A 15,540-nucleotide genomic window follows, 5' to 3' on the forward strand; every position below is an offset into this window, starting at 1 on the left:
AGCAAGAATATTGCCTCTAGGCCTACGTTTTGTTAATTGACTGAAATGGAACCAGCCTTAAGCATAGTCAATGTGGGGTAGTGAACGAATAAATAGTACACATACAGTACATTCCTACATATAAGAAAGAATCAAAAAAGAGATCAATAACATTTTCTTTCACAAAAACATGAAACTAGTCAAGCATTCAAAACTCGTGCCAAATTAAGATGGTGACCATTAAATATGGCTCCAAACATTTTATGTTCATGGTCACTCAACAGTTCAACCTTTTTTTTTTGTTTTAATACTAGTCTAGTGCCTAGTTTATAACTGAACAATACAATATCTGCCTTAACTAAGAGATACATTATGTTTGAAATACTAAAGATATAATCTTTTTGGTATTAAGTTTTCTGTTCTTGCAAGTTAAATTGTGTCTTTCTACCAGCAAGGCATGCCAACAGCACTTGATCAATAACCAGACTGGCGAGATTGTTAAAAAAAATATATATACATGTTTTTCCTTGTTGATGACTTCCTTAATAATCCAGCCAAAATGTTGATAGTATTACTGTACAAAAAAAACATCGAAAGTTGGGACAATATAGAATATTGGCATTTGGACAATATTCAACAATAAGCATAACAGTCAGATTGGCCTCATCCTCAACTTAAAACATAAAGTTAGAGAATTTATTGGGCAAATATTTTGGCAAGTTTTGCCTACATAGCCACCCTCCCTCAAAATGACATTTTTAGGGAAAAAGGGCAGCTGAAGGGGAGCTATGCTATACAACTATACATCAGTAGTAGGCCATCACGTTCATAAAACAAAAAATATAAATGTTGGAAGCGGTGGAAACCACAATGTTAAAGTTTCTTGTGTGCTTGTTGTGAAATTAACAGTTCTTGGAAAGCCATTCTTCCTTGTCCACATCTCTTCCACCAGCCCCCATAAGACTGGTCTTTTGACCAATAACAGTGGAGGGACTCCAAATATCTCGGCGGACACACCTCCACCCTGTTCCCACCGACAGTTGCGCTCCATTTAAAACTGTGTCAACATTGAGTTAATGTGAAGGTTGAGGAAAGGTCAGAGTTCAAGTAATGAGCATAACAGACATGGTTGTACATAATTAGTGAGAAATGACAAAGAGCATAGTGTTGTTGAGGCGACTGTTTAAACCCCTCAACCTGAAATGGATTAGTTTCACCATCAGGTTGTCCCATCACTGGATAGCTAGGCTATGTTGTTTGCTAGTTCCTTAAACCAATAGGGATCATCAGCAGAAATAGCATTGAGCATAGCATCACCATTGTGTTCTCTGATCAGGCGGCTATAGAATAAGGTTGGATATTTCCTTAAATCAACATATGACCTCTGTGTACAACTCTTTAACGTCAGACCCAGAGGGCTGACATGCGGAGCTGACTATCCCCCATGCGAAAAGAAGTGGACTCCTTAGACCTTATGTGCACAGGGCTAACTACCAGACCGTGTTTCATTATGCGTGTCAGCATGCATTTGTGCATGTGACACACAGGGAGCGTTGTGGCTAGAAGGAAAAGAGAGATATCGGCATATTTTGCCAGCACACCGTGTGGGTGTGAGCAGTCAGAACCTGTAATTAGTTGAATTACATGGCATGTCATAAGAGCCACTCGGTTTAACGAAATTATCTCCATCCTGATGAGGTTCAGAAATCCTGTTGTGTTACACACCAAACCCAGCCCCGAACCCAATGTACGCCTGGCCTTTAACTCTTGATGCCTGCGACTACAAAAAGGCAGCACATTAAAACGCAGTTCATTGTGTATCACAAATGTATTTGTAGTCCTGTTAACAGGCATTTGTGTTTTGAACTTGTCTTAAAAAACAACCTGAAAATAAAGCAAATAGAAAATGCAGGTTGATTCCATAAGATACATTATATTATAAGCCTTTCTCCATCAGAAATGTATCAAGGGATCTTTGGTCAAATTAGTGTCAAAATAGCGTCTAACACAGAAATCTAAAGCAAACCCTATAAAGTCTGGGGAAGAAAAAATAGAAACTCAGTGAAGGAAGCATTAGCAATTCATTTCATAACAAATATCAAAAATGTCAACTATACCTCTGAAAGATTGATTCTAATGTTCCGCCTTAAACAGCAACTCCAACTGCAATTTGAAGGAATTTTGTACGTGTTGCAAGGGCACTAAGCAACCGCACATGACGATGACGCTGATGACGTCATTTACAGATAAGCCTGTCTCGGGCTGGTAAGGGAAACTACAGTGTTGGCTGTAAATGCCTGGCGTCCTAGTGACAATATCAAGCAACATATGTACACATGCGGCACGAGCGCCAGGCCACAGCATGCAGTGCCAGGTCCCACACAAATTTAACCCTGGTGAGTTGTGTATTTGTGTATATATTATACGTTTGCCAAGTGTGTGACGGGATTCTCCCCCCTCCCCTCCCCACCCCAAGGCCCATCCCCAACATGGGTTCTCTGAGGTTGGACGACAGCAACAGCTGTAACTCTCACAGAACAAACGTGGGGGTGGGGGTTTGGGGGGTGTCAATGGAGGCCAAAACGGTCCACACTGACTGTTAAAGCCGGGTCAAGAGGTCAGAGAGACATCCAAATAGTTAAGAGTGTTGTCGGTCGCTCCCACCTCACCTTCCCACAACCACAAGCACTCCCATCTATTTCTGACCGGGGCCCGTCTGTGCCTTGACAGAGAGACACAGACAGACCTAGAGGGGAGACCACAGGAGAGGAGAGGAGGGAGGGAGTTGACAACGCAAGTGGAACTCCCTCACCCCTTGCATACAGTTGGTTTAAACCTATATAGGAGACCTATGTGGGGACTTTCCATTTCGTGTGCTTTAACCGGTCACTTAAGGTGTCGTCTGCTGCAGAACCGAGCGAGGTGCATATATGGTTGTACTAGGACTAGTGTTGTAAATAATGTCTTCCGTGTGATTTCAAGTGTCTACCCCAATGTCCACCAAGCATGGTCTGAGCAACCTATGGCCAAATCCACAGAGGAGTAAGGCAGATAAGTAAAAGATAAACATCTATATATTCAATAAAGTAATAAGCTCAAATCCCTGCCTTTTCTGAAAAGAAATAAATCAAAGCAACATAAAAAGGCCGGGGTTAGAATGAACTAAAACGGATTTAAACCGTTCTACAAAAATACCAAAAAGGTTAAGAGGCCACCCTTTCCCACAGAGCCAGCCAAGTCGTACAAAAAGAAACCACTTTACCAACAACCGATAAAAGAGAGACGGTAACTCACAATCACCAACATACAACAATTAAAAAGGGGGTTCCATACGGTTCCTTTCAAAGATCTCAAGTCCTAGTAAAACAAAATGGTAGTGGCCGGGTGACTCTCAGCGGCCCGGGACTTGGGGCCGTTGGGCCAATGGCGGGACGCGGAACATGCCCTGCTTCAGCTGCAGGCCGAAGAGGCGGCAGTTGGCGATGCGCAGGGCGCAGCACTCCGTCTTGTAGAGGTCGTTGGGGAGCATGGGCTGGGTGCGGTGCCACGTCCCGCTGCTGCGCCGGAACTCTCTGATGTAGTCAAAGCTCCTGCCTGCAGCGCGAGGGGCAACGCCACATATTCACACGTTTATGGATCATTTATTGTCGTATTATCAAGTCCTGTGTTTGGAATGAGGGTTAGAGTTACATAGGACACATTCCCATCAGTTAGAATATGGTAGTTCTAGTTAAGTTAAGGTATGGATATAGATGTTGAGGATAAATATTTGAGGTGGGCAGGCTTTGGTTTAAAGGGAGAAATGGTGTATGTACCCCCTCCCTAACTTTAAACCCAAGCTGGAAGATTAGGTCAAGAGATATTTAGGATTAAGTTGAAATAAAGTTAATCAGGTTTTGTGGTAGCTACTGTATGTTTAATGTCACGGCAAGGATCCAGCCAGCATATAGTCATCCTAAACAGCATAATCGTGTATGGACTAAAGGGACTTAAATTATGTTCAACGGTAACGGTAATGGCAAGTAACACATTTTCTGCAGTTCCAACTTCGAAAACAATTGGATAACTGATGTTGAAACCGAATGTATACGAGGAGCCCCAGAGTCGTTAACAGCCAATAGAGATCTATAGGAGTGTGCATGTACTAACCTGTGTCCAGGTCTCCCACCACATAGATGTTGGCCCCTATGGCCACCGCTCCGTAGACAAACGATGAGCTGGTCTGAATACACAGGTTCTGGTCATCCAAGTGCATCCATCTAGATACACAGCAGCCCCACAGTTAAGCCGTCAGTCTTCCTCTATAACCCCATTCGAATTTCCTTCATTGTTTTTCTATGCACGTTTATTTATGCACACAGTGTATCCTTTACACTGTGTGCAAAGGCTTTTACATCGCCAAAGCCACTAGCAAGTGGTAGTTGAACGTTCTGTCCCCTAGAGGGCCTTCTACAAATAAACATTTCTTTCTTGCCATGTAATAATATGCACGAAATTATATTATATTATTATACATTAACACCGCCTCTTGACGGTGTTATTATCATTAGCTATGTGGTTCGTGGTAATGGAAAGCCCTTTTGCAAGTCTCACTTTGTAAGGTCCTTTTACATTGAACGCGATTGTTTTTCCTTTGTTGTTTTTTCACAACAATAAATCATAAACAAACATTTACACATTTATAAAAAATTAAATATGTACACATTTGAATAGTAATTTCAGCATTCAATTAACATTCATCTTTTTACTATTAAATTTATATTCGGCTCCCTAAATTCGTTCCAAGAGCCCTATTGCGAAATAAAAAAGAATGTATCACAGAAATTGAGCTCAAATTGAACAGGACACACACCAAATGAAGTGGTAATGAGTCCCGAGCCAAAGGAGAAGTAGTCTCACATGCCGCCCGCCCCTGGTTCCTTCCCTATTTCCACAGCTAGAGTCCCCTGCGGTTCTCCGGTCCACTGACCTCCTCATGTCGTCGTGGTAGAACTCAGACTTGCAGGTGGTCATGTGCCTCTGATCTGGGTTCTCATGCTCCTTGGTCTGCACGCCGCCAAACACGTAGAGCTCCTTGCCCACGCCGCACGCCACCGAGCCAAACCTAACGCCAACGCCACATTATTTTTTATTAATAAATAAAAGGGATTTCTAACACAATATAGCCTATCATTCAAACATTAAACACATCGGTCTGCACATGTCCTTCCCACCTCCGAAAATCATGAGAAGGGAACTTGACAGCCCTACACAAAACATCACAAAAATAAACATAAATTGACTATTTTCTAAACCGATAGGCCGTTTAAACAGCCTGGGCCCAATGTCCAACTCAGTGTGGTTATTTACCTGGTAGTTCGTGGTCACAAGTAATAAAAAAAAAAAAAAATGATTTGCCTGACATGGACTTGGAAACCAAAACTAGACAGCGTCATGGTGACACCAAAGCCACCTTTCACTTCCTGTCATGACTCTTGCACACAGTGTGTGCAGTCAGTGTAAAGCCATCAATGTGCTCCTATCTACATTCATAAGTAATTATGTCTATCATTCAGATTGGACTTTGGATGATTGAGTCACCAAAACAACACGCGTCTCTTTCCCCCGTTCTCTCTTACCTTCTCTCTTTCAGGGGACAGAGGCCGGTCCACTGCTGGGTCGTGGGGTCAAAGCATTCCACAGAGTCATAGAGTTTCCCATAGGAGCCGCCAGCCATAGCATAAATCTTCTTATTCATTGTAGCATAGCAACCGATCTGAGCAGGAAAGGGTGCAACATAGTGGGGTGAAACACGCACACTAGACAAGAGTTCAAATGTAACAGAAATTAAGCATATGTTAGGAAGTAGTTTTAAACAATATAACGTTAAATAAAAAGGTTAAATACTCAAAAAAGGAAACGGGGAGTTCATTTCTACCTGGGAAGACATTCTCTTTTGGTTAATTTACTAACCATTTATTTTTTAATTGTTTGCATAGTTAATTATAATACTTTTGTTTCATACCTTGCGAACCATAGTCATGCTGGGCAGCAGTTTCCAGGTTTTGAGGTAGGGGTTGAACATCTCCATGGTGACCAGCTCCATCTCCTTGTTCTCTCCTCCCAGGACGTAGATCATCCCGTCCAGCTCCACCACACCAAAATTCTGCCGTGCCTGCCGGGAATTGCCATTTAATAATGAATCAACAGCCTCCCAAAGCACCTTCAAATGTATTAAAGGATATTAATAGGAAAAGCACAAATATAACCAATAAGGGAATGTTTGAGGAGCAAAAGCGGAAAGAGGCCGCTTTGCCAATCTATTAACAATCCATTAACGCAGTGGCTCTACACCTGGGGGTCGCAAAGTGATCCTCTCCCCCTCCTCCAAACTACTGCAAAGCTGACATCTAGTGGCCATATTAAACACAGCATGCAAAAGCCTTACTGCAGATAAAAGCAAAGGAGCAAAATGAACTAACCACAACGATGTTGGGCTGTCCGATTACGATTTCAATTTGCAATATTTACGTAAAATATTAGATTATGTACGACTTCTCTTCAATTTGTGTTCCCAACTAGGTAAAATGTAATTGCATTAGCACATTACACTTTAATAGATACAAATCTACAAAAAAACGAAAGCCAGTATACCTGCATCATAGACGGTATGGGGCTCCAGGTGTTGGTCTCAGGATCGTACTTCTCTCCGCTATCAAGAATGTTCTTGTGTTCATCCATGCCCCCCAAGACAAACAGAAAGCCCCCTGTTTAAACAGGAAACAGACGGGTGTTAGCGACTCGTGGGCTAAATAAACAGTTAATATGGACTCAACTACAAGAGGCGTCTGTGTTTTATCAGGGATCAACCACTGAGCACCACGGCAGGAGTGTTTTGCCATTACACAGATTCAACAAAGTGCATAAAAAATATATTATCCATCAGAATCAGTGAAAAGATTTCGACACGTAAATTAGGAAACTACAACGCTCTTTTCCTGCCTATTTCACAGGGATGCAAACTGATGATGGCCAAACTGGTGACGACATTTTTTGCCACCATTCAATTTACTTTTAAATATTTTAAACTTTTTAAGATATTTTACTTTAAAATATATTTTGTTGCAATGCAAGTCATTGAAGTGTATGAGCACATACTCATAGTGTATGGTGTATGAGCATTATAATGAGCGATGCTATATATGAAATGCACCACACAGTGTGGCGTTATACTATAGGTGTCCAAGAAACCTTACCCTTATTGAAGGTGATAACACTTATTTTTGATTGAAGATAACTTTGGATGGGTGCATTAGCATTCAGTCTAACTGAAAGAATGTGCACTGTAGCACAAATCTCTGTATTAAGGCTTATCGTGCAGACATTTCATCCTTCACAATCTAATATCTTCATATCGCACACAGGCCTATATAGACATTACCAAATCACTAGAGACCAATCATTCATATGAATCCCCCAGACAAAACAACCAGACATAAACCCGTCTCGACTGGTTTACCGACATGCCCCGGACACGGGTTTTCAATAAATGTGGCACAAGGCGCAGAGCTTACCGGCTGTCACCAAGCCATGAGAAACACGAGCCATGCTCATTGGCTGGAGCTCTATCCAGCCCTGGCGGTGAGCGTCGTAGAGCGGACACATGCAGCGCATCGCCGCCGTCGGCTTAGAGTCCCTGCGCGGGAGAGAGTCATGTGGTCATCATGCAGGCAGTGATCCCAAACTAGTCTCAGGTTATCACAAAGAGCATGCAACATCATTGGAGTTTGTATATAGACGAAAACCAAACCCTGAAACAACTACGTGATGTAGTGCATTACATGTTAGTGCTATGGATTGAAAGTTTCAAACTATGTACTGAAATAACCCTCAATGGGTTACCCGTTAATGGAAGTTCTGTGTTACCAGGTTACGTCAATCAAACTGGCTACCCCAAATCTAACTGGACAGAATGGAAGTACTTTGTACAAGAGATAACTAAAACCTCAAAGCAACAAAAAAAGGCACCTCTAAAAGAAAGAATAGTTTCTGCCTGGAGACAGACAGAAGGCATTTAAAAAATGTTTATAGAGGGCAGGGACTAGCCTAACCAGGGTGTTTGGTGTATATATATATATATATATATGATCAAAATATACGATCTTCAATACTACACTCGGCAGAACCAGACTGCTCTTGGTGTCAAAGGCGGAGAAGCGACCCCAAGGCCTAAACGTTTACTTGCGGTCCTCCCCCCCGACGATGACGATGCACTCGGAGTAGCCCCGAGGCTTGAAGGCGGCCAGGAGAGCCTCTCCTGTTGGGGCAGGACCCGTTAGAGCAGGCTGGCAGTACTCTCTGATCACCTCCCTCATCAGTGGCTCCCCGAGGGCCTGGGGGGGCGCCACGAAACACATGGAGCACCTTACAATCTATACTACACAATATGATATGGAACATTAAAGAAATCTGTGGGAGGCAATAAATACATGAAACTGGGATTCTAGATTTAGCTGCATTGGAATCCTGATTGGGATCCGTCATAGCTTATTTTGACCATGGAAAATGTCAAGCTGTTTCATTTTTAATATATTATAAGATAGACTTGTTGAATTGATGGTCGCCATGAATAAGTGTTGCCAACTAAATGTAACCACATGCAATAAAGATGGACCAGCCAACCTGTCACTGAGGGAAACACTGATATAATTTGATTGGATTACCTGTTCTCTGAGGTAAGAAGAGTCCAGGCCATGAAGCCATACTGAGGACATCACTTCCTTCATGTGCACCTGGAAGACAATAGGGGATGATAGTCCTGAGGTGCACATATATTATCCATATATTGTATTGATAAATCACAAAGCTATGCGCCAGTCAATAAGGCTTCACATGCTCGGATCGTTGAGCAAAAAAAGAGGGTAATTTCTCCTCCCCAAGAACTTCTCTCTTTTCCCACACACAGTCCCTGAGGTGGAAGAGATTCGGGTCGTACTACCAAGGCGCCGCACCCACCCTGCGATCCTCGGGGTCGTGCGCAAACCAGCGCACCACCGCCTCCAGCACGTGCTTCTCGTTGCCCACGTTGAGCTTCTCCATGGCCAGCAACTCGCAGAGCCGGTCGTGGGGCATCTCCGAGAACTCCTCCGTGAGCGCCACGTCGCGGAGGTGCGTCTGCAGGTACTCGGTGGCCACGTGGTGCACGTGGTGGAGGCAGTAGTGCAGAGAGAAGAGGCGGATGCCAATGCAGTTCTCGGCCGTGATGCAGCTCTCCAGGAATTGGCAGCAGAGGAACTTGAGGTCTGTGAGGAGGAGCAGGTCAGAGGCCTGCACCATGTCCTGGATGGTGTCCTCGCTCAGGCTGATCTGCAGACATGGACCAGAGATCAGTGGGTGCGTCCCAACAATGTATGAAAACAAGCAGAGCACCACAGTGTCTTGCTCGGCTGGCTCACACCCATGAACCTCGGCCTGCAACCGTGATGAATCGAGGCGTTTTCGTACTCACTTCGCCACTGAATATATAGTCCAGGATCTGTTTCATGATGAGCATAGAGACTCCATCAAGCTCAATTCTGTAGGTTGATCCATCTTCCTTTGGAGGGTTGTAGTTGAGTTTGGTCCTAAAATAGCATGTTATAAGTGGTCAAGTTGGAAAAAGCTCTGCAAAACCACTAGCTAGGAATGACACAACATGCACATGGTCACCCAAAGATATGATTGATTAATATTTGGAGAAGTGTGGTATTGAATATTTAATACATTGTTTCTTATGTACTAACCTGATATATGGGCTGGCAGCAGCAAGAATGTTTTTCTGGATAGGAAGCTCCTCGCCGTTCACTACCAACAGTGCGTCATGAAAACTTTCCTCTTGCCAGAAAGAACGCAGCACCCGGAGTAGTTTCTGGGAATGCTGGGGGTCTGAAACCCTCGATCCAGTTGGCGAATCCATTGTTGATTCAGCAATATCTAGACTAATAACGAAGACATGACTTGAGCTTTTAAGAATTCTTTGGTTATTTTGGGACACTTTGATCCATGTCCAATACCGTACCACAACTAATAGGACCACCAAAATCCGGGAAATAGGCGGCTAACTAGCCTAGCTGGCTAAGTTGTGTATGTATTTATTTTTCATGACTCGTGGACAATGCAAAAATCATTACAACACTTAGAAACAGGAAAAATATATCAGGCGTACACGTTTTCCAGCCTGAGCAAAAATGCGAACCCTTTCACTGGTTAGGCCTCAACAGTGAATTCTGATTGAAAATGTGACCTGGCCCAGGGAACAACGAAAATTATTGTCAGCTACCAGCCTACCATAAACATAAAATTATAACCATTACAATTCCAATATCCAATATTTTTCAGAGGGCATAACTTTTGTATGCTGCTTTACCTTCCGTACGGTTTAACGCCTGGTGTGTACTCCCTCAAATTATGGGTAGGCAGTCGCTACAACATGTCCATACATCCAGCATAAAGTCAGCAGAATAATGGACTCTTAAGAGACTTGTCACAGGTAAACGCGAATTGACATGCCTTGCCTAGAAAGATTAGGAACCTGTTATGCTAACGCCGAGGCTGCACATACTTCATGTAAACACTCACCATATAACTTATATCACTTGACAACATTTGTTGAACACTGCTAATGCTGCGTGTTACTTATTGCAACACGTGGAACACCCAACGACGTTAAATAAACCCTTCTGAAAGCGTTTGTAAGATTATGCCCGAGACAAGTTGGGACAGTATGATTCAGAGTGAAGCCACGCCCCCGACCGCGCGTCATACGAGTAAGGTCTCGCTGCAGCCTGTAGGACATGGACATCCAACGTCCAAGTGCTGTCACGTGACGAAAAGATGGCGGACGCGGTGAGACTCCTTAGCTGTGTCCCTCCCTATTCCTCTACGAATAGTCAAGTCTCCTATCCTTTACTTAACCTTTGTGGAAAACGTAATCGGGTCAAGGAGAGATGAAAATGTGCTTCCTTTCAAACATAGGAAAAGACAGCGCTGTTTAAAATGAATTCGACTCCACTTTTCCTAACCGACGTCATTGCGCGACGGGGAGTATTGCTGACCTCTAGCGTTTCTATGGTGGAACTACAGTTTTCCGAAGTTGGTCTACAACAGGGGTTCTCAAAGTTTTGACAGCTGAGGGCCAATTTAGGAACCCAAAATTTGACTGAGGGCCGCCAAAGGAAAAAAAAATGTAGGCGGGTAACGCCGTCAGCATCCCAGTGGTGAAAAAAAACATTGCACCGTGGACCTCTGGGAGGGAGGTCAAGTGAGGTCTAAATCACAAAACTGAGGTTCATCCTTTCAAAGTAATGTACAGTCGGATTAAAACGAACAAATAACAGGATTGAATTGAAAGCTAGAGAGAGTCGACTTTTCTCTTTATATTTATTTATTTTTGTTCAAATTAATATTGATATAATAATTAAAAAAAACGTACTGGCAATGATGGAAAAGTATAACAAAATGGGGAACGACTTCACCTGACAAATGAAGAAAGAGGGAACAGAAATTGTTTGCTTTGCAAAAAACGTCTGCATTTTTATTTTCTTGCGGTGTATATTGTGTGCTTAATAACCATCAATATATGATTTCATTTCGATTCAAATAATATGTTATTTGGAATTGGTATCCATTATTATAAATTTTATTTTCTGCTCTTCTCTTCAAACAAACCAATAAAAAATAAAGAAATAACGAAAAGACAAATATTATGTCTCCTCCATTTTGGACACTTTGCGCTTCCTCGGGATACCGAAGATAGGTGGTAGAGTTCCTCTTGCCATCTCTGCACTCGAAATGAGCAAACCGTCCGCAATGACTGCACAAACACACACACACACACACACACACACACACACACACACACACACACACACACACACACACACACACACACACACACACACACACACACACACACACACACAAATAGTTTTTGTACGTCATTGTTACGGTTGTGTTAATATTGGAATTCACAGCACATCTGCTTCAGAAGATTTATACCCTTCAGTATGAAGATTCTCCAACAAAGTGGAGCACCACCACTTCCTGAGATGTGTTATGTCATGCTGTGGAAGATAACAGTATATCAGTCAGAATTAACTTCCAAAGAATGCAATGAGAGTAGACTGTTTTTACTCGACTACATCATCATTTTGCCTTAACTTTAGCCATTTCATTTTCGTATATATTCCTTTATATATATTTGTATGTATCTAGTATACAATTTGAAATTTGAAATAAGTTGCATGTAATTATAACTATTATTTAAAGTGTCTGCTATCGTGGATAAATACGTTAGTTTAAGGCGGTGGCGTCCCTATGCTGTTTTATTCCGGGATAAAGCCTCGGATGTTATTTAATCACCCCCGAATATGATCTTTGGGAAAAAATAAATTAAATTAAATTCAAAATATTCATAAACATTTATAAGAAGCCTAGTCTAGATAGACATAGTCCTTATGGCAAGAGAATAAACAAAAACCTGTGTACCACCTCAAGTGTATTAACCTATCCCATCCCCAGTCAGATCTGTGCGCATGTGTGTGTGTGTGTGTGTGTGTGTGTGTGTGTGTGTGTGTGTGTGTGTGTGTGTGTGTGTGTGTGTGTGTGTGTGTGTGTGTGTGTGTGTGTGTGTGGGGGTGGGTGTATGTGTATGTGTATATGTGTAAGGTCTGCCTCACTTGTATTCATTTGCAATAACTTGAATGGAACTTTAGACATTTGGGGATAAGCAGCATAACAGTCAGGGAGATATTTAAAGCTATAATAAACCGCGTATTTCGTTTATTTAGATAAAGCATTATGAAAAAGTTTGCATGCACAATAAAGCATACACGTACATTTGGCGCGCAGCATTTTCATTTTCACTCTGGGTTAAGCCCCGGATGTTTATGAAACCTAGAAATCCCCACCCAAATCTATTCTCTTGAGTAGAGGCAATAAAAATGCGATATTAGTGGAAGAGAGACGGAAGGAGAGGAGAAAACGATTAGAGGGGAGAAGGAGAAGAGAGAAGGAAGAGTAGTATTTAGTGACCAAACTGTATGGAGTGTATCTTTTGTGTGTGTGTGTGAGTGTGTGTGTGTGTGTGTGTGTGTGTGTGTGTGTGTGTGTGTGTGTGTGTGTGTGTGTGTGTGTGTGTGTGTGTGTGTGTTTTTATGGTGTGTATCTATATGGTGTGTAACTATGGTGTGTGCGTATCTATATGGTGTATACCTATGGTGTGTGCGTGTATATATATATATGGTTTGTATCTGTCGTTTGTGTGTGCATATGGTTTGTATCTATATGTTGTGTGTATCAATATTGTGTGTGAATCTATATGTGTGTATCTGTGGTGTGTGCGTGCCGTGCATATGGTGTGAATCTATATGGTGTATTGTGTGTGTCTGTATGGTGTTTGTCTGAATGGTGTGTGTCTGTATGGTGTGTGTGTGTGTGTGTGTGTGTGTGTGTGTGTGTGTGTGTGTGTGTGTGTGTGTGTGTGTGTGTGTGTGTGTGTGGGTGTGTTAACATGTGTGGTAGGCGATGACTCCAGTTTAACCAGTGAATGAGTATCTCTGGTCTCTTTGATGAAAGCTTCCTTCTCGCACTCACACACACTCACACACACAAACACACACACACACACACACACACACACACACACACACACACACACACACACACACACACACACACACACACACACACACACACACACACACACACTCACTCACTCGCGCACACAGTAAGGTGAATTGAATGAAGACTTTTTTCGTTTTGAAGTTTGAATCTAAATCAGTCAAATCAGACTCATCCCTTTAATTAAAATGAGGGAGGTAATTTAAGATCAAACACAGAGCTGAAATAGCCTCTCACTGCTACCAAGAAGACCACAGGGTGCCGATATTAGAGCCAAACTACTACTGTGTTTGTTACCTGATATTAGAGCCCAACTACCCCTGTGTTTGTTACCTTACATTAGAGACAAACTACTCCTGTGTTTGTTACCTTACATTAGAGCCCAACTACTACTGTGTTTGTTACCTTACATTAGAGCCCAACGTTTGTAACCAGACCAGGAATCTGGAGGACTGATGGAGAAGCCATACATCTGGAAGGCAAATCCTGAGGACCACCAGGACTCTACCATCAAGGATTCCTCATAAATGTGCATTATCTGGACATAGTGGACTAGGTAGGGGTTGGGGGTTCAACTCTCAAACCAATGGTGCCGGGTTCAAGTCCTCAGAATACAGTGATGCGTCCTTGAGCAAGGCGCCCTAAAGCCTGCCTGCTCCTTAATGACTTATCTTTGGTTCAGATAATGTTGCATCTTTTGAATATTGAACCTAATCATTGTCCTTGTTTGGTCCGGGCAGACACACCTGAGCTGAACCTCACCTGATCCTGTTTGGTCGGGGGTATACACACCTGAGCTAAACCCGCCCTGATCCTGACATCCTGCTGGTCCCGTCTCCTCACTTCATCCGAGCCTCGTCCTCCAGAAGACCTGCTGAGTTCAGCAGTCAGAGGCTGATGGATCAATGACCTCCAGTGGGAGTGATCTTCTTGACCCCACATGTAACCGTGTGCTTCCACACGCCTTTCCCTCACTGTCACTAACCTCACTACTTCACTACTCTCTACTGCTTCCTCTTTTCTTCCTTCTCTGTGGTTCAAACCTTTACACTGAAGGCGCGTCTTCATGCCCTCAGAGGGGTTTAGCGTTAGGGTTGAGAGTCAGGGTTTAGAGTCAGGGACAGAGCTGGTCAGGGAGGACTGCTTTTACGCAAACCTCTTCACTTGCTTTCGGAATGGTGGTGAGTGACATTTTGAAAAGATTCATTTGGGAAAATGAGGAAAGCGGGGTTAACCCCTAACCCTGCTTTCCTTTACAAATTGTATTGAACTTCTGTCAAGTGTTTTTGTTTATATATTAAAATCCCAAATTGACTTCTGCGTGTTTGTTGCGGTTCATTTAATTGCCATTTAACTTGGTTAATGTCAAGCTAAACTCCTGCAATACATTTAATATACATGATTGTTATTCTGCAATGTTCACATATTCCATTTTGTAAAAATATTTAACCTCCATATTACTACTAAATTCAAGCCTATTCATTTATTTAACAATGTTTATACTGCCCCGCAGGCCATTCTCTGCTACTACAACACGTTCCACCAACCCGTCTCACATCAATGTACTATAGCTACGTTGGTTCAAACGGAAAATGTAGTTTGGTGTGAGAATGTTGTCGAGCAGAGGGAGCTGTCATATACCTTAATTATACAGAAATGTCTGTGTATTTAGATTTTAAAATGTTCATGGGCTGGTCTAGTTTGTCTGCAAATAACTCTGCCTCCAGCAACAGGATTGGTCGAAACATATGAAGTGAAGGAAATAAAAGCTCAGTTCACCAGATCTGAGGTCAGCTGCGGTCAGATTTTGGATCATGAATGTATTGAGCTCGGAGGAGGACGGCAGGACGCGTGTTTACCTGGTCGATTAGGCCCTGAACGCAGACCCTGAACCCAGACATCCCAATCACAGACCCTGTGTTT

At 42.7% G+C, this 15,540-nt stretch overlaps 2 protein-coding genes across 3 annotated transcripts in view; both read right to left on the reverse strand.

Moving 5' to 3' along the window:
• Positions 1–2,177, reverse strand: part of cmip (c-Maf inducing protein) — a 38,053-nt gene extending 35,876 nt beyond the window's left edge. Inside the window, exon 1 of the mRNA XM_030366187.1 lies at positions 2,097–2,177. The gene's annotated coding sequence lies outside the window, so the exon portion shown is untranslated. The remainder of the gene's footprint in view (positions 1–2,096) is intronic.
• Positions 637–10,759, reverse strand: gan (gigaxonin). 2 transcript variants are annotated; one of them, XM_030366190.1, is made up of 13 exons: positions 10,576–10,759; positions 9,741–9,935; positions 9,467–9,581; positions 8,974–9,324; positions 8,682–8,750; positions 8,200–8,351; positions 7,533–7,654; positions 6,613–6,725; positions 5,984–6,133; positions 5,598–5,734; positions 4,949–5,083; positions 4,129–4,238; positions 637–3,573 (listed from the first exon to the last, which is right to left on the reverse strand). In XM_030366190.1, the coding sequence occupies exons 2-13, from the start codon at positions 9,911–9,913 to the stop codon at positions 3,371–3,373; spliced, it is 1,830 nt and encodes a 609-aa protein (XP_030222050.1). In that variant the 5' UTR covers positions 9,914–9,935; positions 10,576–10,759; the 3' UTR covers positions 637–3,370. The 2 variants fall into 2 exon arrangements, with proteins under 2 accessions (XP_030222050.1, XP_030222051.1); XM_030366191.1 differs by lacking the exon at positions 10,576–10,759 and adding an exon at positions 10,364–10,568.
• Positions 10,760–15,540: the final 4,781 nt, after the last annotated feature.

Source organism: Gadus morhua, chromosome 9 (genome assembly GCF_902167405.1).
Source record: "Gadus morhua chromosome 9, gadMor3.0, whole genome shotgun sequence".
NCBI classification, from domain to species: Eukaryota; Metazoa; Chordata; class Actinopteri; order Gadiformes; family Gadidae; genus Gadus; species Gadus morhua.